This window comes from Myotis lucifugus, unplaced genomic scaffold (genome assembly GCF_000147115.1).
Source record: "Myotis lucifugus unplaced genomic scaffold, Myoluc2.0 scaffold_115, whole genome shotgun sequence".
NCBI classification, from domain to species: Eukaryota; Metazoa; Chordata; class Mammalia; order Chiroptera; family Vespertilionidae; genus Myotis; species Myotis lucifugus.
Window position 1 is genome coordinate 1,251,313 of NW_005871163.1, and position 20,223 is coordinate 1,271,535.

Genomic DNA, 20,223 nt, shown 5'->3' on the forward strand with positions numbered 1-20,223 from the left:
TTGGATATTTATAACATCATTCGGGGGCCATACAAAATTATCAACTTAAAAATTAGCCTGCTTTATTTGGTCAAACATTTAATTAACTCACTCCTCATGCCTTGGCAGGGCCAGACCAAATGATTTTGAGGGCCTTACACAGCCCTCGGGTCAGACATTTCCCACCCCAACCCTAGATTAAGTAAAAAAGCCTTTTAATGATATTGCTTTTAGATTATAGAAGTTTTCTTCTATTTTATCTAGGAACCTAGATTCAGTTATAGCAATGCTACCAACTTGCTATTAGGATCTTATGCAGTGTTCACAGACTCCTCAGCTACAAAATGAGGAGGTAGAATTAAATGAAAAAAGATGCTGATAAAATTGATTGAACTTTTACCATATGCCAAGCACTCCTGTAGGCTCCTTACATACATTAATATATTTAATCTCTCACATACACTACATAGGAGGTATTGATATTATTCCCATTCTGTAGATGAGAAACTGAGGCTTAAGAGGTCAAGGAACTTGCTCAAGGTCCCATGGCTAGTAAATGGAAGAGCCAGGATTCTTACCTATGGATTTTTACTCCAGAGTCCATGCTTGTAACCACTCTGCTGTATTCCTTCCCTAAGAGGAAAGCCCTTCTAGCTTCTACATTCACTGCAGTCTCGAATTTGCAAAGCTACCTGCTTCCCTTGCTATAATACCTGTTGTTAGAAAAGAAGAGGTGACTGAGCTTTTTCTGGCCATTGCCTGGGATAGAATGATATGAGATCAGAGGAAGCATGGCTCCATTTCTGCTTGAGTTAAAATTAGTACAAAAAGAAGAATGTAGCTCTTTTTAGGTATTGGTTTGCGGTATTTCTTGGTACCCAAACTTACTTGCACTGGCTCTGAAAATGAGAATCACCTGGTGCCCTTTGCGAATTGGGAGCAGAGCTGGGTGATGGCTTTGTGCCTTTTGTTACAAGGTCTTCTCTGTGTTGGTGCTGCTGTGAATGACTCATGGAGGCAGCTGAAAAGACCAATACTCCTCACCACCCCTGCAGCTGCCTCCTGCCCTGTGATTTTTTTCTCTTTTAAGACTGCTTTTGCCCTAGCCGGTTTGGCTCAGTGGATAGAGTGTCGACCTGCAGACTGAAGGGTCCCAGGTTCGATTCCAGTCAAGGGCTCCTACCTCAGTTGCAAGCTCCTCCCTGGCTGGGGCCCTGGTCGGGGCACGTGCAGGAGGCAATCAATCGATATATTTCTCTCACATTGATATTTCTCGGTCTTTCCCTCTCTTCCACTCTCTCATGGAAAAATATCCTTGGGTGAGGCTTAAAATAAATAAACAAATAAATAATTGCTTTTGAGTTCCATATCTACATAATTGAATAAAAATACATGTCCCAGAGGAATGGTGATATTAGGGGGCAGCAGTATGCATTTTCAGGTTTAGGATTTGGCTTTAGTAAAAGTCATATACCTGATTTCAAAGCTGAAGCTTATGCCACTCAAGAGAAAAACACAGGTTAGACTTATTTAACTTGACAGTCACAGGCTTGATATTCTGATTTTCCATCTTCTCTCCATCTAGTCCTGAATGGCATGGAATGCTCTACTCCCAAGCTGACAGCAAGAAGAAATCAAACCTCATGATGTCCCTCTTTGAGCCTGGCCCAGAACCTCTCCCATGGCTAGGGAAAATGGGACAGTTGGGTCCTATTTCAGGTATAACGCAGATCAGATTTTATTGATCTTGACTTTGTTTTCCTCTCTGCTGTTCTGAATGGCTCTGACTGTGTAGTCAGAGAGCTGCGTGATCTCCCTATGGGTGTGCTGTGGTCTCTGATGCTGGATATGTAAATGGAGAACCCCAGAGAGTTTGATGTTTGAACTTTTTAACTTTATAACTCGGGAAACCATCATTTAGGTTGCTTTAATTACATATAAGCGCTCTAACTGCTTAGAGTAAAAAAGCTACTCTCCATAAACTTATTTTTCTTTAATGTAAAATTTCCTTAGGGTAATTTTCAACCCAGATAATCCCCAGTCATTCCGAGATAATGTAATCCCCTTCCTTCTTGGAACTGTTTTCCTTGGCTTTTCTAACATTGCATTTTCCTGGTATTTAACCTTTTTCTTCAGCAACTTTTCTTTTTCTGGCATCTTTTCTTCTTCTTGCCTCGTGATGTTCTTTGCCTTTTTCTCTTGCATTAATATACTCTCCTGGTTATTAAATCAGCCATTATAGCTCCAGAGTCCCCCAAATCTACTAGTATAACTCTAGTCCTGCTTGATCTTTCCCTGGAATTTGCATATTGTATTTCCACTTTCCCTTGGACTTCTCTACCTGGATATTCTGCCACAGTCCTAAGCTCAGTATATTTGTTATAGAAACCGTTGTCTCACCCCTTCCTCTTAAACTGTTCCTTCTTCTGATTTTCCTACTCCTTCTGATGGAGGCCTTTTACCTTTGTACTCCTAGGTACTCAGGTTCCAACTATAGAGTCATCCTTAAGTCATTTGGGCCCATTTCACTTTCAGGAACATCTACCAAGCAACCTATTTTGTGCCAGGTCTAGGGGATAAAAGAGTTAGCAAGAGTTACTCAAAGTCTAGTGGAAAGGTGAACAATAAACACAGGCGGACACAAGGTCAGAGTTGGCCTGCAGGAGAGGAGGATCACCTCTGCCTAGAGGACTCAGGAAAATCTCCTCACAGGACCCTGGCCAACTTTTTGGGGGAAAAAGAAAAGACAAAGGAATTTGGTGAGCCAGTGAAGGAAGAAAGGGCATCCTGGACAAATGGAATCCTTATAGAAAAGAAAGGAGCACAAACTGGGGGAGGGGTTGGAAGGCCAGAGGGTAGGTTAGAGGTTGGCAGTGGCTGGAGCAGGGCAGGCCTCATCTGAAATGTGAAGAGCTGAAACTTTATTCTGCTGATACTGGAAAGCCACCAAAGGGGAGTAATATATCAGATCCTTCTGTCTATAATGAGAACAGTGGAGGTACCAGTTAGAAAACTTTGTAGTCTAGGTACTAGTGCCCCCTGGTATTGTGCAATATGACCGAAATCCAAGTGAGTAATAATAAATTTGCATTTAGAAAGATAACTTTGAAATGTGGATTTGAAAAGGTGAGGACATCCTGTAGTAAGAAGTCGTCAACTATGATAGTCCTGGAGATGTGAAGGTGAGAGCCAGAACAAGGGGTAGTGGCTGGGGACAATGGATGGGATCCAGGCAAGTCATACTAGTATTTACAAAGAAGAATAAAGGAAGGAGAAGAATTAAGAATGATCCCAGGTTTCTGACCTGGGCTGCAGGGTGAAAGGTGGTACTATTAATTAAAACAGAAAACAGCCCTGACTGGTTTGGCTTAGTGGATAGTCGGCCTGCGGACTGAAGGGTCCCAGGTTCGATTCTGGTCAAGGGCATGTACCTTGGTTGCAGGCACATACCCAGTAGGGAGTGTGCAGGAGGCAGCTGATCGATGTTTCTCTCTCATCGGTATTTCTAACTCTCTATCCCTCTCCTTTCCTCTCTGTAAGAAGTCAATAAAATATATTTTTTTTTAAAACACACAAAAAAACAGAACAGAGGAGGAAAAGTAGATTTGGAAAGGATTTCTTTTGTGCATGTTGAGTTTATGCCTATGAGATTCAGATGGAGGTGCCTAGAGACAATTCCTATATGAACCTACAGTTCAGGAGAGAGGGCAGAGTTGGAAATACAACTTTTCATTATAAGCACATCACTGATTGTTAAAATGGTGAGAATGAAGGAGATTACTTAGGTCCAAAATTTTCGTGTGCAAAAATAAACCTGGAGAACTTGTATAAAAATTCTGTTTCCTGGGCCCCCACATGCAGAGATTCTGATTCAGTAGGTCTGGATTCAGGCCCAGGAACTTACAGTTTTAATATTACCCACATGATTACAATCCAGGTGATCTACACTCTGTAAGAAGCTCTAGCCTTAGCGCAAAGTATACAGATTAAGGGAAAAAAGAGAGCCAAGGACCAAACCCTTAGAAAGGGACAACTATTGGGGACAATGGAAAGGGTGCTAGTAAAGGAAAATGAGAGGGAACAGGCAGATGAAAGGGAAAGTAGAAGTGATGTCGCAGAAGCCAAGAGAATAGAGAGACTCAAGAAGGAAGTACAGTGTCTCGTACACTTGTGCATGCTTGTCAGCTGAGCTCCACGAATGCCTTTTGCCATTGAAGCCTAGAGAAGATTTGGACTAAATATAGGCCCAGATGGTAGGCCAAGGTTCAGCAAGCTTTTTCAGAAAAAGAACAAGATAGTAAATATTTTAGGCTTTGCAGACCATGTGGCCTCTGTCATAACTACTGAGCTCTGCCATTGTAGCACAATATGTGCATAAATGATAGTGACTGTATTCCAAAAAATGTTACTTATGGACACCAGAATTTGAATTTTATATACTTTTCATGTACATTTCATGAAATATTATTCTCTTGATTTCTTTGCCCAGCATTTAAAAACATAAAAACCATTCTTAACTCAAAAACAGGCAACAGGCCATAGTTTGGCTACTGAGCTAGGATCCAGGGGCTGGGGTTTTAAACTCACGCTGGGACAGGAGACATGACTTGGTTCCAAACAAGACAAAGAATTGAGCTCTGTGAGTAAAGCTAAGAATGTGGAAGGTCTACCCTCTCAGTGAGAGGATGGCAAGAAAAATTCTACACATTTTTTTTCTACCCACTTTTCTGGATATAAAGAAATTTAAAAGTCTTCTATGAGAAATTGAAGCCCAAGTCCTTCACCATGCAGACTGATACTACCCATTCTGAAATGGGGATTTCTAAAACCAAACAATACAGAACTGGTTCTGAAGCAATGAAACCTTGGTGCATCCTCCAGAAGGCCATACAGTGGCTCTGTAGGGACACCTCTACAGCCCAGGGCAAAAGGACTTCCACAGAAAAACCCCCGCTGACGATGAGATCATGATTTGAAAAACAGTTTCCAAATCATAAGAGGATTTTATCTCCTTTGAAGGAAGGCCAGCAGAGTGACTAGCCTCCTGAGAACTAAATCTGAAACAAACTGTGGAATGAGTGTTTTAAATATTGAAGAGTTTTAGGAAGGACTAGAAACCATGAGGAAAGAAGAGGACACTATAAATCAGAGTCATTTGATCTTGACAGGACATGATTGGTGGCTTCATAAAAGTAGCTTCAGTAGATAGTTAGCCAGGACATAGGTTGAGGAATGAATTAGATATGAGGAAATGAAGATGACAAGTTTGGCCACCAACAGTTGGAGGAGAACACAAGGGCATAGGAAGTCCGTGTGCGTGTGCGTGTGTAACAATTCCTCACCTTCATCTAGCCTCTCTAGCATCCTTACATTCATTCTGCCTTTCATTGTCACTGCTCTTGCCTTGTTCTGGCTTTCTTTACCTTTCACTTAGGTCAGAGGTCAGCTAACTATGGCCTGCAGGTCAAACTAGCCCACTGTCTGTTTTATAAGTAAAGTTTTATTACAAATGGCACACTCATTCCTTTCGTATTGTCTATGGCTGCTCTCATGCTCCAGTGGCAGAGTAGAGTAGTTATAACAGAGACCATAGCACCCACAAAGCCCTTTACAGAAAAAGTTTGCTCACCCCTGGCCTAGACTATTGTGATAGTTTTCACCACAGACGCCTGTCCATAATCTAAGATAGTAGCATTCACATTTCTTTCTGATCTGGCTTCCAACCAGCAGTGCTTGGCTTGTTACATGCATTCTTCATTCAGATTGGACTGCTGTTTACTCTGCCTTATATTCAAGTTATTATTTTCCTCCCTCTGGGTCTGTTCTTCTTTTCAATGAAGGTAATAAGAGCTTTTTTTTTTTAATTTAAAAGGTTTATTGAAAGTGTTGCCTTGTTATACCTGAAGCTTTCCCTTTGTTTGGTTTCTGGTTAACTTCAGTTAGAATAGCAGTGATTACTAGGTACAATACTGGTTCCATATACAAGTCCAAATATCATGCATACAAATATGTGTTGTTGTTTTTTTATTGTCTAAAGTTTTACATATGTCTCCTTTTTCCCCAATTGACCCCCCCCCCCAACCATTCCCACCCGGGCAAGCCCCCACCGCCCCAGTGTCTGTGTCCATTGGTTATGCTAATATGCATGCATACAAGTCCTTTGGTTGATCTCTAACCCCCCCCCCCCACCTCCCCTGCCATTTGCTCTGGATCTATTCTTGTTCATCAAATTATGTTGATCATTATATCCCACATATGAGTGAGATCATGTGATATTTATCTTTCTCCGACTGGCTTATTTCGCTTAGAATAATGCTCTCCAGTTCCATCCATGCTGTTGCAAATGGTAAAAGTTCCTTCTTTTTTATAGCAGTGTAGTATTCCATTGTGTAGATGTACCACCATTTCTTAATCCACTCATCTGCTGATGGGCACTTAGGCTGTTTCCAAATCTTAGCAATTGTAAATTATGCTGCTATGAACATAGGGGTGCATATATCCTTTCTGATTGGTGTTTCTGGTTTCTTGGGATATATTCCTAGAAGTGGGATTACTGGGTCAAATGGGAGCTCCATTTTTAACTTTTTGAGGAAACTCCATACTAGCTTCCACAGTGGCTCCACCAGTCTGCATTCCCACCAGCAGTGCACAAGTGTTCCTTTTTCTCCACATCCTCGTCAGCACTTGTCGTTTGTTGATTTACTGATGATAGCCATTCTGACAGGTGTGAGATGGTACCTCATTGTTGTTTTGATTTGCATCTCTTGGATGATTAGTGACTTTGAGCATGTTTTCATATGTCTCTCAACCTTCTGTATGTCCTCTTTCGAAAAGTGTCTACTTAGGTCCTTTGCCCATTTTTTGATTGGATTGTTTATCTTCCTTTTGGTAAGTTGTATGAGTTCCCTGTAAATTTTGGAGATTAAACCCTTATCGGTGATAACATTGGCAAATATGTTCTCCCATGCAGTGGGCTTTCTTGTTGTTTTGTTGATGGTTTCTTTTGCTGTGCAGAAGCTTTTTATTTTGATGTAGTCCCATTTGTTTATTTCCTCCTTAGTCTCCATTGCCCTAGGAGCTGTGTTGGTAAAGTTATTGCTATGACATATGTCTGCTATTTTGCTGCCTATGGAGTCTTGTAGGATTTTCATGGTTTCCCATCTTACATTTAAGACCTTTAGCCATTTTGAGTTTGTTTTTGTTTATGGTGTAAGTTGATGATCTAGTTTCATTTTTTTACATGTATCTGACCAAATTTCCCAGCACCATTTATTGAAGAGACTGTCTTGACTCCATTGTATGCTCTTACCTCCTTTGTCAAATATTAATTGAGCATAATGACTTGGGTTGAAAAATATGTGTTATTTTGCAATTACTTATTTTTAAAGAGTGTGACTTTGTTATCTTATTAAGGATACTACTATCTAGTTCCTTCTTGAAAAAAATCAGAATTCTTGGTAAAACAACTTAAATTATTTTTCTTTCATATGTCTGTTTAATACACACACACACACAGACACACATATTTCAGAGAGGAAGGGAGAGGGGGAGAGAGAAAAAAATCAATGATGAGAGAATATTTGATTGGCTGCCTCCTGTACGCCCCCTACTGGGGATCGAGCCTACAATCCTGGTATGTTCCCTGACAGAGAATTAAACTATGACCTCCAGTTCATAGGCCAATGCTCAACCACTGAGCCACACCAGCTGGGCTCATATGTCTGTTTTTATGTAGATATTCTTTACAGCTTATCTGCAAAGAAGATAGATTTGCCCTGACCAGTTTGGCTCAGTGGCTAGAGGGTCGGCCTGTGGACTGAAGAGTCCCACCAGGTTCGATTCCAGTCAAGGGCATGTACCTTGGTTGCGGGCACATCCCCAGCAGGGGGTGTGCAGGAGGCAGCTGATCGATGTTTCTCTCTCATGGATGTTTCTAACTCTCTATCCCTCTCCCTTCCTCTCTGTAAAAAATCAATAAAATATATTTTAAAAATTTCAAAAAAAAGAAGATAGATTTTATTTTATTTTTTTTATTAATACTCACCTGAGGATATTTTTTCCATTGCTTTTCAGAGTGGAAGGGAGGAAGGGAGAGAGAAACATCGATGTGAGAGAGACACATCAACTGGTTGCCACCGCACCCACCACCCACATGCACTCTGACCGAATTGGGGATCAAACCTGCAACCCAGGTACTAGCCCTTGACCAGGAATTGAATCCATGACCCTTAAGTGCTTGGGCCATCATTCCAACCACTGAGCAACACTGGCCAGGGCAGAAGATGAATTTTGCAAAGCAATGGAAAGATATGGTATCTTAGGAATCCGTACTTCTCTCTCTAAAGTCATTTTATCTTAAATGCCTAATTTAAAAATTAGATTTCTCATTTGCTTTAGCAAGTGCTTTTTAAAAAATATTTGAGTCTTTTTTTCTTCAGTGCACTCTGTTAAAAAGTTCTGCTTCCAGTGTTTTAAATACATTATATCAGTTCATTTGGGTAAGAAAAACTAATTTCTTCAGCATACACATTAGTATTTGTCTGGAGTTGAAAATATTTCAATGAAATGTCTATTTTGACTTTGGGCAACACCCATACCTTTAGTATATCATGTGACAATTCTATAATAGGTATGTCAGGTTCTCTCCAATAGACTTGAGAAACATGATTATCATCTTAGAGCAGCTTTTGAAGTATCTTACCTTCAGAAATTCTCTCTCCCTCCCTTCCTCTCTTCTTTTTTCTCTTTCTCTCTCTATATACATATACATACATCATACATACATACTGTTAGGTTATTATAATTTGAGTATAGCTAACATTTTTATTGAACTTAACTTTGTCCTCGGCACTGTGCTAGGCACAATGAAATGTATAATCTCATTTTATTCTCATAATAGTCTTATGAGGTTGGAATTGTCATTATGGTAACAAGTAATAATTGATAATAAAACCTGCCTTAGAGGTTTGTTGAGAGAATTTATTGAGGGGAATAAGTATAAAGTTTCTGCCACAGTAGACACATAATAATGGGCAAAGGATTTAAGCTCCCTGCCTGGTTGGGAAAATGATTCCTGTTCTGTCTACCCCAGAAGGTGGTAACAATAATGACAAGCCAATAGATGTAAGTATGCCCTGTAAGTTTGTGGCAGTTTCATTGGCTTAGGAAGCAGGTAGAAAAACAAGAACCCTTGTTTATTCACATAGCTATAAAACCAATATGGCTTTAATCCTTTAGAAGCAATAAACCAATAAACCATAATAAGGTGGGGTATGTTTCACCAAAAAGTACTTCTTCCCTTGTCCCTTTTCTTAATTTGGCTATATATAATTTTCCTTTTTAATTTTCCCAATGCTCTCTAATCCAGTAGCCACTAGCTACATGAAGCTATTTAATTAAACAAAATTTAAAATTCAGTACCTCAGTCACACTAGCTACAAAAAATTGTCTGTGGCCACATGGGCTAGTGGCTGTCATTCTGTCATCGCAGAAAGTTCTGTTGGAGAATGCTAGACTAAGCTATACAGAGTTTTAGTTTGTTTATTTTTTAAAATAGTACATTAGTATTATTGTATGTATTTGTTTTATCTTCTCTGACTTTAATTCATAAAGCAAATAATAAGTAAAGCTTGTTTCTAAAAAACGTCAAGCTGTTTTTCACTTACATGGGCCTTAGTTGATTGTTTGGTCTCTTACATCAGTGGCGTTTTATTGAGAACAAGATCCCCAACCTGACTGAAGTTAATAGATTTTCTTAATTAGGGAAGTAACAGGATATAGAAGATTGAATGATTTCAAAGTGCTTCTAGCCTAATTGGAAATGTAATTGATTGTGTTCTGCCAGATGTCATTTCAAGAATGTCTTTTTCTTTTAAGATGCGAAAGAAAACCCTTACGGTGAGGATGACAATAAGAGCCCATTCCCGCTGCAGCCCAAAAACAAACGCAGTTATGCCCAGAATGTGACTGTCTGGATCAAACCCAGTGGCCTGCAGGTAATATTACCGTTCACGTTGCTTTCCACTGGGTACAGGAGGAGGGATTCTGGCAGGCAGGCAGACATTTGATCTGATTTTCCTTCCCTTTGATACTTACTAATTCATTTACTTCTAATGTGTCATTATTTCCAAAAAGGATTTGAGGTGGCCTACGGTAAAAACTGTATACAGCAAAATCATTTTTTACAAAATTTAGAGCAATACAAAACCTAGAGGAAGAGGGGAAACAATTGTTCCGGGAACCCAAGGCAAAATAATTGTATTGAACAATTTGGCTCTGAGCTACCAAGGTCAAAAAAGAAACAGGTAGGGTTTTATGTTATAGAGGGTTATATGTCTGATTAAAGGAAGTATGTCAGTTTTTCTAGAGAGACACATTTCCTTGGCATTGAATTTTAATGTGAAATTTTTGACATGCTGAGACATTGAATAATATAATGGGTGTTATCTTTAACAACAATTTCGAGAACGATGTAAAAATCTTCATGTGGTTATTTCTTCCATTTCCATAGTAGAGCCCAAACCATAGCATTACACTGTAATTCCACAAAAACACTTTCATGGGAAGCTGCAAGTAGATTATTACCAAGGTATGCTACGCAAGGTACTGAGTGACATTTCTTCTTCCAAAAAGTCCTTTGTACCTATTTTTTAAAATCACTTTTGAGCCTTTGTTCTCATTTGTTCCTCCAATGAATCCAACTTAAGCCAGAAGAGAAGAGGTAATCAGGCCACGTGACAACAGAAGTGGCTTCTGTTGATGGCATAGTCCCCCTTTTCATGGAGACTGGACACATCCTGCCATGGCTAAGGGAAGAGAGGTCGCTTCACTTTGTGGAGAAATCAGGTTCTCCCTCTTTCCTATCACCCCTGACCTGAGCACTTCCCTATTGGAAGGATAGCTGATTTTTCCCCCCTAATTTTTCTAAAATTATTTTAAAAATTTTATTTTAGGCTAGGTGTATTTTTTTTATTGTGATGAAATACACATAACATTTACCATTTCAACCATTTTTAAATATGCCATTCAGTGGCATTTTGTATAATCACAATGTTATTCAACCACTACTACTATCTAGTTCCAGAATATTTTATCACCCCAAAAGGAAACCCTGTACCCATTAAGCAAGTCACTCTATTTTCCCATCTTCCCCCAGCCCTTGGCAACCACTAATCTGCTTTCTGTCTCTTTGGATTTGCCTGTTCTGGATATTTCATATAAATGGAGTCATATAACATGTGGCCTTTTTGGTTTGGTTTCCTTCCACTAAGCACAGAGTCAGTGTTCATTCATGTTGTAGCATACATCAGTACTTTTCCTTTTGGTGGCTGAATAATATTCCATTGTATAACCATGCCACATTTTGTTTATCCATTCAGTTGATGGCATTTGGATCGTTTCCACCTTTTTGCTATTCAGAATAATGCTGCTATGAAAATTCATCAAATTAATTTTTTTCTTAAGGTGCTGTACTGTTGTAACTAAGAAATCATAGCCAAACCCAAGGTCATGAAGATTTGCCCTTGTTTTCTTTTAAGAATCTGAAGTGTAAGAGTTTTAGCTCTTGCATTTAGGTCTCTGATACATTTTTATTTACTTTTTTGGTGTGAAGTAAGGGTCCAACTTCATTCTTTTCTATGTGTCTATCTAGTTGTTCTAGCACCATTTGTAGAAGAAACTATTCTTACCCCATTGAATGGTCTTGGCAACCTTGTCAGAAAAGCAGCTGGCCATATATATAATTACTTGGTTGTTTTTGTGAGACAAGTTAATTTCTGTCACCAAGGGATTTATTATCAAGCACTTTGAAGGAGGGAGGTGCTGTGCTAATATTGAACAGAACGGTGACATTAATTCAGAAGGGATGCTCATTTTGACACTGTAGCTCTATTCGTATTTTCATTTCTTTAAACATTTAGAGCCAACCTTTTGTATTCTTTCCCCTTTACCATAGAAATCTAATGTTGAATTTGTTTTATCCTTGATAGACAGATGTACAGAAGATTTTAAGAAATGCAAGGAAATTACCTGAAAAAACACAGACATTCTATAAGGTGAGACTATCAGAATTACAGTGGAAGAGGGTGAGCCCTGGGATGGGTGCCAAAAATAAATGGTTCACCATAGTTAGTGTAGGGTCATAGAGTGAACATGGACAGGTGTTAGAAATAGATGGCTTGTGCTTCAGTTTTTTTCATCAGTAAAGTCAGTAGAAGTGATAGGTCCATTTTGCCCTAAAATCCAAGAATTAGAAGTGCTTAAATGGCCTGGTTCTGTGCAAAGGGCTTCTCTGTGTTGGTGCTGCTATGACTGGCTAAAGGAAGGAGTGGAAAGGACCTTAACCCTCATAGCCCTTAACCTTTTCACCATTCCCATGTGAGTATCCAGCCTAACCCCAGGCTACCATTGTATGTGACTTCCTGGGATGGTGATGGCCCAGGACATTCTTACTGTACCAGAAAAGCTGCTCCCGGGAATGACTTCTAAAATTGCACATTTATGAATTGCAAAAGGATGGCCCTCAGGAATCATACCTAGCTAATTCAGAACCATTGGTGGAAGGAATAAAGTTACAAGGGGTGAGGTGGAGTGTGGGGCCTTTAAGCTCACTCATTTCTCCCCTGTCCTTCTGGTGTTTGGCTGAAATCAAATTAAGTAGCAGTGTGAGGTATGCTGCTGTCAGTTGTATCCTAGTTTGCTAAGCTTAAAATGTGGACACACAGACAGCCCTAGGCTAGCATTTCTTCCAGAGAACATACATGCTACTTTGTCTGGATGTTATTTCATTACCTTTATGTGACTATTGTCTTCAAACCTAATTATGTAGTGAGCTGGTGAAATCAAGGAAGAGCAACCTTAATCAGAGTTCAACACCAGCAAGCTGGCCAGCCTGCCATGCCCCCTAACTGAAAGCCAGCTCACACAGCCCTTGGTGACCATTCTGGCTGTGGTCCTTCTCCCTGCAGAGCTTTCTACACACAATCATCAGCTTCTATTCAAGATGACACACTTGTACTTTGGCCTTTTCAACTTTTCACTTATTTATCAGATGATAGAGAAGTGGTCAGAAAGCCCATTTCTCTTTTCTGGATTTATATAATCCCACATATCACAGCTGGAAAGGGCCTCTACCAGGCAATTGCTTCAGCCCCCGCAGTGGGCAGGGAAGAGGTTATCCTTCTCACTTTGTAAATGAGGCCACTGAGACCCAGTGAGGCTCTACACATTGCCCAGATCACGCTGCTAAGTGTGCTAAGTGGTTGATGGGGCACTTCCTATTTCTCTGCTTCCATTCACTACCCCACTTTTTGTTTGTTTTTTTAGAGAGAGAAAGAAACATTGATGTGAGAAAGAAATATCTATCGGCTGCCTCCTGCACACTCCCCACCTCAGATTGAGGCCCAAACCCGGGCATGTGCCCTGACCAGGCATCAAACTGGCAACCTTTTGGTGCATAGGTCAATGCCCACCCAACCCAACTGAACCACACCAGCCCAGATCCACCTTTCTTTTTGTGGTTGTCTTTTGATCAGGCTTCTGACTCCTCCAGAGCCTCCTCCAATGTGTTCAGCAGGAGAGGCTAAGAGCCCTCTGAGGTTTGGGACAAGCCTTTTCCATACCTGAGTAACAGGAAAAGTAAAACCTCCTTAGAGTTATGAGAAAATGAAATGATGTATGTGAAGTGCCTCACAACATTTGCATGAGTGCTCATTAACTGTGGTGGTGATGACCTGTTTCAGTCAGTGTCTTTCTTACTGCTTCTCAGTTATGGCATCACACTCTCATTACAGGGTCCCTAGGCGATCAGGGCCGATCAGGCGATCAGGGCCGATCGGGGCCTTCCAGCTGCCGGCCAGGGCCTTCCTTCGTTCCGCGCCGCCCCCTGGTGGTCAGCGCTTGTCATAGCGAACAATCGAACTCCTGGTCTCCCGGTCGAACTCCTGAGGGGACACTTTGCATATTAGCCTTTTATATAGAGAGATGCTCACTTCAGTTTTGGGGTCAATGAGAACTTATTCTAAGCTGAGCACTTAGAAAGTATGTACTCATTCCAGACAGAGAAAAGGCTGACTGGCTCGGTCAGGAAGTCAACAGGATGGAAGAAGATGAAGTGGGAGTAGAAATCAGTCAAGAAGTGGGGCCAGGCCAGTGTTGCTCAGTGGTTGAGCATCCACCTGAACCAGGAGGTCATGGTTTGATTCCCAGTCATGGCACATACTCGGGTTGTGAGTTCAACCCCCAATAAGGAGGGTGCAGTAGGCAGCTGACCAATGATTCTCGCTCATCGTTGATGTTTCTCTCTCTCTCTCTCTCTCTCTCTCTCCCTTCCTCTCTGAAATCAATAAAAATATATTTTTTTAAAAGTGGAGACCACAAATGGAGCTTTGAGAATTTGATAGTCTACCAGTGTACATAATTTCTGCCTAATTATGTACGTTATTCAGCAAAAATTAGGTCATCATAGTTGAGGTATATGTGTGCTATTTGCAGATAAGAAAAGGTGGTTGTAGTTTCTTAAAAAGTATTTCACAAGAATGGTTTTAAACAAATCTACTTATCCAGTTATACCTTTGAATAAAAGCCTGCTTTTAGCCAGAAAGTTCTGCTCAGTGGTTAGAGCATTGGTTCTCAGACTGAAGGATATTGGGTTTAATTCCCGGTCAAGGGCATGTATCTCAGTTGCGGATTAGATCCCCACACCCCAGTCAGGGCGTATGTGGGAGGCAACCAGTTGATGTGTCCCTCTCACATGGGTGTTTCTCTCTAACCGCCCCCCCCCCCCGCCCAATCACTTTCACTTTCTCTAAGAATCAATGAGAAAAGTATCCTTGGGTGAGAATAAAAAAAAAAAAAAGTTTTTTGGTGTTTTTTTTTAATATGTGATAAGGAAATTGCATTTTAGGAACATTCATGTTTTTCTTATCTTATTTCAGGAACTGAACCGTTTACGAAAGGCTGCCCTGGCCTTTGGTTTCCTGGACCTGCTCAAAGGGGTGGCTGACATGCTGGAAAGGGAGTGCACGCTGCTGCCCGACACAGCCCACCCCGATGCAGCGTTCCAGCTGACCCACGCTGCCCAGCAGCTCAAGCTGGCCAGTACTGGCACCTCCGAGTACGCTGGCTACGACCACAACATCACACCTTTGCAGACAGACTTCTCCGGGAGCAGCACTGAAAGAATGTAAAGCTGACTTTGGGAGCCTTCCTTCCTTCTCATTTTAAGTCCAAATGATTTCGGGTAAAAACTTCTCCAGGGTGTTCACCTCTGCAGCCACCACCTGAAGACCTCCCTGAGGCTGCCTCAGAAGCACCCCTTGCTGGTTTGAGTGACTGCAACAGTCCGAGAAGGGCTTTGACCTTCGCTTTCTAAGCTCTTTCAGCCCAGAAGACACCTGTGGCTCCCATGATGGGGACATCTGAGAAGCTTGATGGTGTGATGGGTACAGAGCTCTCTCCCTTCCTCAGGAAACCTAACCCACAGGGGTCCTCTGGCTTTCTGAAAGGCATCTTCTCTCCTCTCAATCATAAGGACATTTTCAAGATTCTGCCCTTGGAATGAGCAACCCAGACTGGGACTAGCTAAGGACAAGCCCTACACCACTAAGTTTCGGAACTTTTCTTAGAACTTGGGCAAAACTTAGTGGTAACACTTAGGTGCTTTTGGTATGTCTTGAGATACAGACTTTTAAACAGCAGCCATAAATGTAAAAAATTATTCCCATTTCTTCAAGCTTTGTTTTTTAATAAAGTATTTGATTTTCTATAAAATGGTTTCACTGGTAAATTAATGAGTCTTTGTCTTTTGGTCTGTCCTGTCTGGATATAATTTCAGCTTTCTGTGCGGCAGATTCATAAATCATGAGGGTTCCTTGGGTTCCATACTGACTTCCTTGTTTCTGACACCTGTTAGGCCTCATTGCCTACGCCAAGTTCCATTCAGGTAGATTCTGACAGGTAGTGCAGTCAGCTCCCCTTCCAATTCATCAGCTAGCTTCATGACATTGGGCAAGTCCTGTAGCTTCTCTAGGTTTTATTTATATTATCAGTGCTTTTCAAATTGCTCTGTGGACCGCCTAAAGCAGTGGTCGCCAACCGGTAGTCCGTGGACCACTGGTGGTCTGTGAGGTCCGAAAGGTTGGCAACCGCTGGCCTAAAGTATTACTCCCTCAGGCTTCAACCTGAGCATCTACTTTTGGTTTAACATGCTGAACTGCTATATAATATTTTGTCTGGAAAAAGGACTTTATCACTAACAATTTGAAGACCATTAGAGTAAATAAATGATCTTTAAACACAAGTTAGGATTTTGACTGTAAATGTTTAATAGAAATACACAATCTTTTGCTTTCTCAGACAGCAACAAAAAGGCTTGTAAGAATGTAAGATTCTGCCACAGATGCAGCATAATCTGCAAAGCTAATCTGCAATAATTACACACAGAAACTCAGGTGAAAGAATATCAGAAGTTAATACAAACAAGTATTGACAGAAGTTACAGACATGCAAAATATCCTTCAGTGCAATGAACTTGTAAAAAAATCAGCCAGTCTATGCTAATCATAGGTTTTTAGGTCAAACCAAGTTTCAATCTTGGGCTCAGAGAAACAGCATAGCTCATTTAGTCCCCTTTTCCCCAGGAACAATGGGAATGGCACAATTGAGAAATCGTGCCTTAAATTCTTTCATACAAGCATTACTTCTAACACATTTTGCTTGGAATGTGGAAGAAATTGATGTTTTTGACAATGGCCAAACTTCATGCCTACATTTTTTTCAGTTCCTCTGTTGGTGGGTTTCCTGCCAGGAGTCTGTGTTAATGGACCAGCTGATGATTCTCTAGCCAATGTTCTCTGTTCACTGTCCTACTTCAGAGGTGAAACAACAGCAGAATAAAAGGTGTTTTGAGGTCTACTAAAAAACAAACAACCCCACCACTTACTCTGACAGGTACACAAGTGGACTTACCCAGGTCAGGGAAAAGAAGCTGGAGTTTTTTATGTTTGTGCACAGCCTAAGGCAGTTTTGCAGGTGTGTTTAGACTGGCCTACTCTAGTGTTCCCGGTTTGCTACAGGCTGCATTGCAGGCAGCTGTCTTGTGGCCAGTTTGACCTTTCTGACCCCTGTAACCATTTGGGGTTGGAACTCTTATAATCTCATTATTTTCTAACTCATGTTTCATCTTTCTTTAAAGTTGAAAATAGTTCTGATTTATCTTGGAATGAAGTAAGTGATCATGGTGTTCCAAGGTTCTGACTGGTTTCTCTCAAATCATTGTGTGTCCACACAGGTAAGCACTGTATAGTAACAGATATCGTTAGAGAGGCCAAGAAATTCAGAGGTAATATTTCTCGAGGCCCACCTGGACTCAAATGTTTTATCAGTGACCGAGTCAAACAGATTTTCAAAAAACCAACGCCACTCCACTTATTAAGTAACCCTTTGGGTACAGAATATATTAGGTCCTGCCTAGGTCACTTTCACAGGCTCCTATAGAGCAAAACAGTCTTGTTTTTCTTCCACAATCAATAGCTGAAAAGAACAAATTCCAGCTGTAAGAATGGCCAGTACCTAGTAGGTCCAGGTCACTGATGAAATCTCTGGCTTGTGTGAAACAGACTGACTGGACACGGAGTGGGTGGGGACAGGGCTGTCTGATGTCACTAACAGATTACAAAAGAACCAACCTGTCATCAGATATCATGCAAGTACTACACTAAGATAATACAATAAATTCAGGATGTAACTGGGGAAAGGGGAAGATAGCCTTACTGAGAATTTAATCATTTAACGTTAAAAAAAACTTTTACATCAGTACAAGAAGGTAAAACTGTAAGAATTATAGATTAGGCTCAAAGTCTACATGGCAAGAAGTCATCTAAATCTCTTTTCAGTGGATTTTCTTCTTTTTTTGTCCATAGTGCCGCCTGCGCTGTTTATAAAGGTGACGGAAATTTATGTATAACCCTGAAAAAGAAAAGAGGCCAATCAGACATGAGAATCTTTGTCCTGTTTATAACCAGAAGCTCTTGGGAAGGGACAGTCTAGTTGGCTGTTTTTCATACCCCTCTGTGCTTACTGCAGCTGCTCAGGAAGTACGATTCAGTAACAAGTTAGTAACAATGCACTAGAGACCACTCAAATTTCTCCCAGTGGGTTTACAATTTCACTTTCTCCCATATTTTATTATAAAAATTTTCAAACATACAAAAAAGATTAAGTCATTGTACAGTAAATGCCATCTAGATTAAACCTTAACTCTATTACATTTTTTTATCACATATCCATTCCCATCTAATTTTTTATATTTTTCAGTAAAAGTTACAGACATCAATATCCCTAAACATTTCCTTAGAGTTCACAATATTTTTCTCCCAATTTCTTTTTAAGTAAGACTTACATAAAATACACAAATCTGAAGTATAGAAACAACCCAATTTTTAATTCAAGGCTATGCAATAAACTGTATTAAGCAATAGTTTAAAAGGTGTGTGTGGGGGGGGAGTAATAGGGGGTAAGGACACATATGTAATACCTTAATCAATAAAGAAATTAAAAATAAAATAAAAGGTGGGGGATACTTTTCTAGGAAGCACAATCTTCTCATTTAGAAAATACAGGATTTCAGCCCAGCCAGCATGGCTCAGTGGTTGAGCATCAACCTATGAACCAGAAGGTCACCGTTCAATTCCCAGTCAGGGCACATGCCCAGGTTGTGGGCTCAATCCCTAGTATGGAGCGTGTAGGAGGCAGCCAATCAATGATTCTCTCTCATTTTTACTGTTTCTATTTCTCTCTCCCTTTCCCTGCCTCTCTGAAATCAATAAAAAAAAATATTTTTTAAAAAAACAACACAGGATTTCAGTCAGAAAGAACAAATTTCAGTTCTACTTCATCACTGTGGCTTAGCCTCACTTCAGTTTCCTCACTGTGCAGCAGAGTTCAAAACACTTATTTTACAGACTGATTGTGAGAGAACATAGGTTTAGAAAAGCACTTTGATCTATATACAAATGTAACTGGTTGTTATTACTGCTTCTAAATTGTGCAGATTTAGGATTTATTTCATTATGAAGAATAAGAACAACTGCATATTCATTGTAGGCAAACTAGATGAGTATAAAACCTTAAAAATTAGAGTGTACAACATAAACAACATGAAAAAAGCCACTAAGGTTAGTGCACATTAAAATACTTCTACCTTTCTAACTTCTTTAGTAAAATATTTTAAGGTCTTTCCAATATTGATCCCTCTTTAACCCTTTCAGTATGCCCACCTCGTGGAGCCTAATTACAGTAATAGTTTATCCAGTAACAGAGGTGAAGAGCTCTTAATGAGTGCATTTTCCAAACTGAAGCTTATTCCCTTCAACTGCCCAACTATTTTAACACTTTTGGTTAGAAATCTTTCTGAAATGTATTACACCTTTTCTGAAATATAAGAAATGGAATAAAATTTAATCTTTAGCAAATTACCTACACCCATAAGTTGTACTATTAACTGTGCTTCTGCCATGTACGCTATCCCGAAGTGTAGGTCTCTTCTCCCTGACACTAAATGACCAAGACCGCTGGACTTTCTGGCTTCTTGGGTTTACTTTTTGTGGTCTTCCTCTCAGTGTCTGTGGTAGCCACCCTCCAAGATGGTCCCAGTGATCCCTACACCTCTTGGTATTTCATACCCTTGTGTAGTTCCCTCCCATACTTTACTAAGTAGGTCTAACGTAACCAACAGAATATGGAAAAAGTGACGGTATGTCACTTCTGTGATTAGGTTATAAAAGTGTGGAGATACCAAAAATTCATCTGGAATAAAAAACGACCCCGAATAGCTGCAGAGATCCTGAGAAAGAACAAAGTAGGTGGGATCTCAATACCAGATATCAAGCTGTATTACAAAGCCACTGTTCTCAAAACTGCCTGGTACTGGCACAAGAACAGACATATAGATCAATGGAATAGAATAGAGAGCCCAGAAATCAGCCCCAACCAATACGCTCAATTAATATTTGACAAAGGAGGCAAGAACATACAATGGAGTCAAGACAGTCTCTTCAATAAATGGTGTTGGGAAAATTGGACAGATACATGCAAGAAAATGAAAATAGACCACCAACTTACACCATACACAAAAATAAACTCAAAATGGATAAAGGACTTAAATATACGACGGGAAACCATAAAAATACTAGAAGAATCCAAAGGCAACAAAATCTCAGACATATGCCGAGCATTTCTTCACCGATA

At 40.3% G+C, this 20,223-nt stretch overlaps 2 protein-coding genes across 6 annotated transcripts in view; one reads left to right on the forward strand and one right to left on the reverse strand.

The window, feature by feature from the left end:
- Positions 1–15,763, forward strand: part of INTS14 (integrator complex subunit 14) — a 31,787-nt gene extending 16,024 nt beyond the window's left edge. For 3 of the 4 annotated variants that reach the window (XM_023757852.1, XM_023757854.1, XM_023757853.1), the window contains 4 exons: positions 1,565–1,698; positions 9,856–9,974; positions 11,967–12,032; positions 14,913–15,763. In XM_023757852.1, coding sequence (XP_023613620.1) covers positions 1,565–1,698; positions 9,856–9,974; positions 11,967–12,032; positions 14,913–15,164 — 571 coding nt within the window. In that variant the 3' untranslated portion in view covers positions 15,165–15,763. Of the gene's footprint in view, positions 1–1,564; positions 1,699–9,855; positions 9,975–10,113; positions 10,284–11,966; positions 12,033–14,912 lie in introns of all 4 variants that reach the window. The other variant, XR_002830412.1, reaches the window with a different exon arrangement.
- A 514-nt stretch (positions 15,764–16,277) lies between these two features.
- The window catches only part of HACD3 (3-hydroxyacyl-CoA dehydratase 3), a 34,764-nt gene continuing 30,818 nt past the window's right edge, over positions 16,278–20,223 (reverse strand). For both annotated transcript variants that reach the window (XM_006093380.3, XM_023757836.1), the window contains one exon: positions 16,278–17,943. In XM_006093380.3, the coding sequence (XP_006093442.1) occupies positions 17,867–17,943 (77 nt within the window). In that variant the 3' untranslated portion in view covers positions 16,278–17,866. The remainder of the gene's footprint in view (positions 17,944–20,223) is intronic.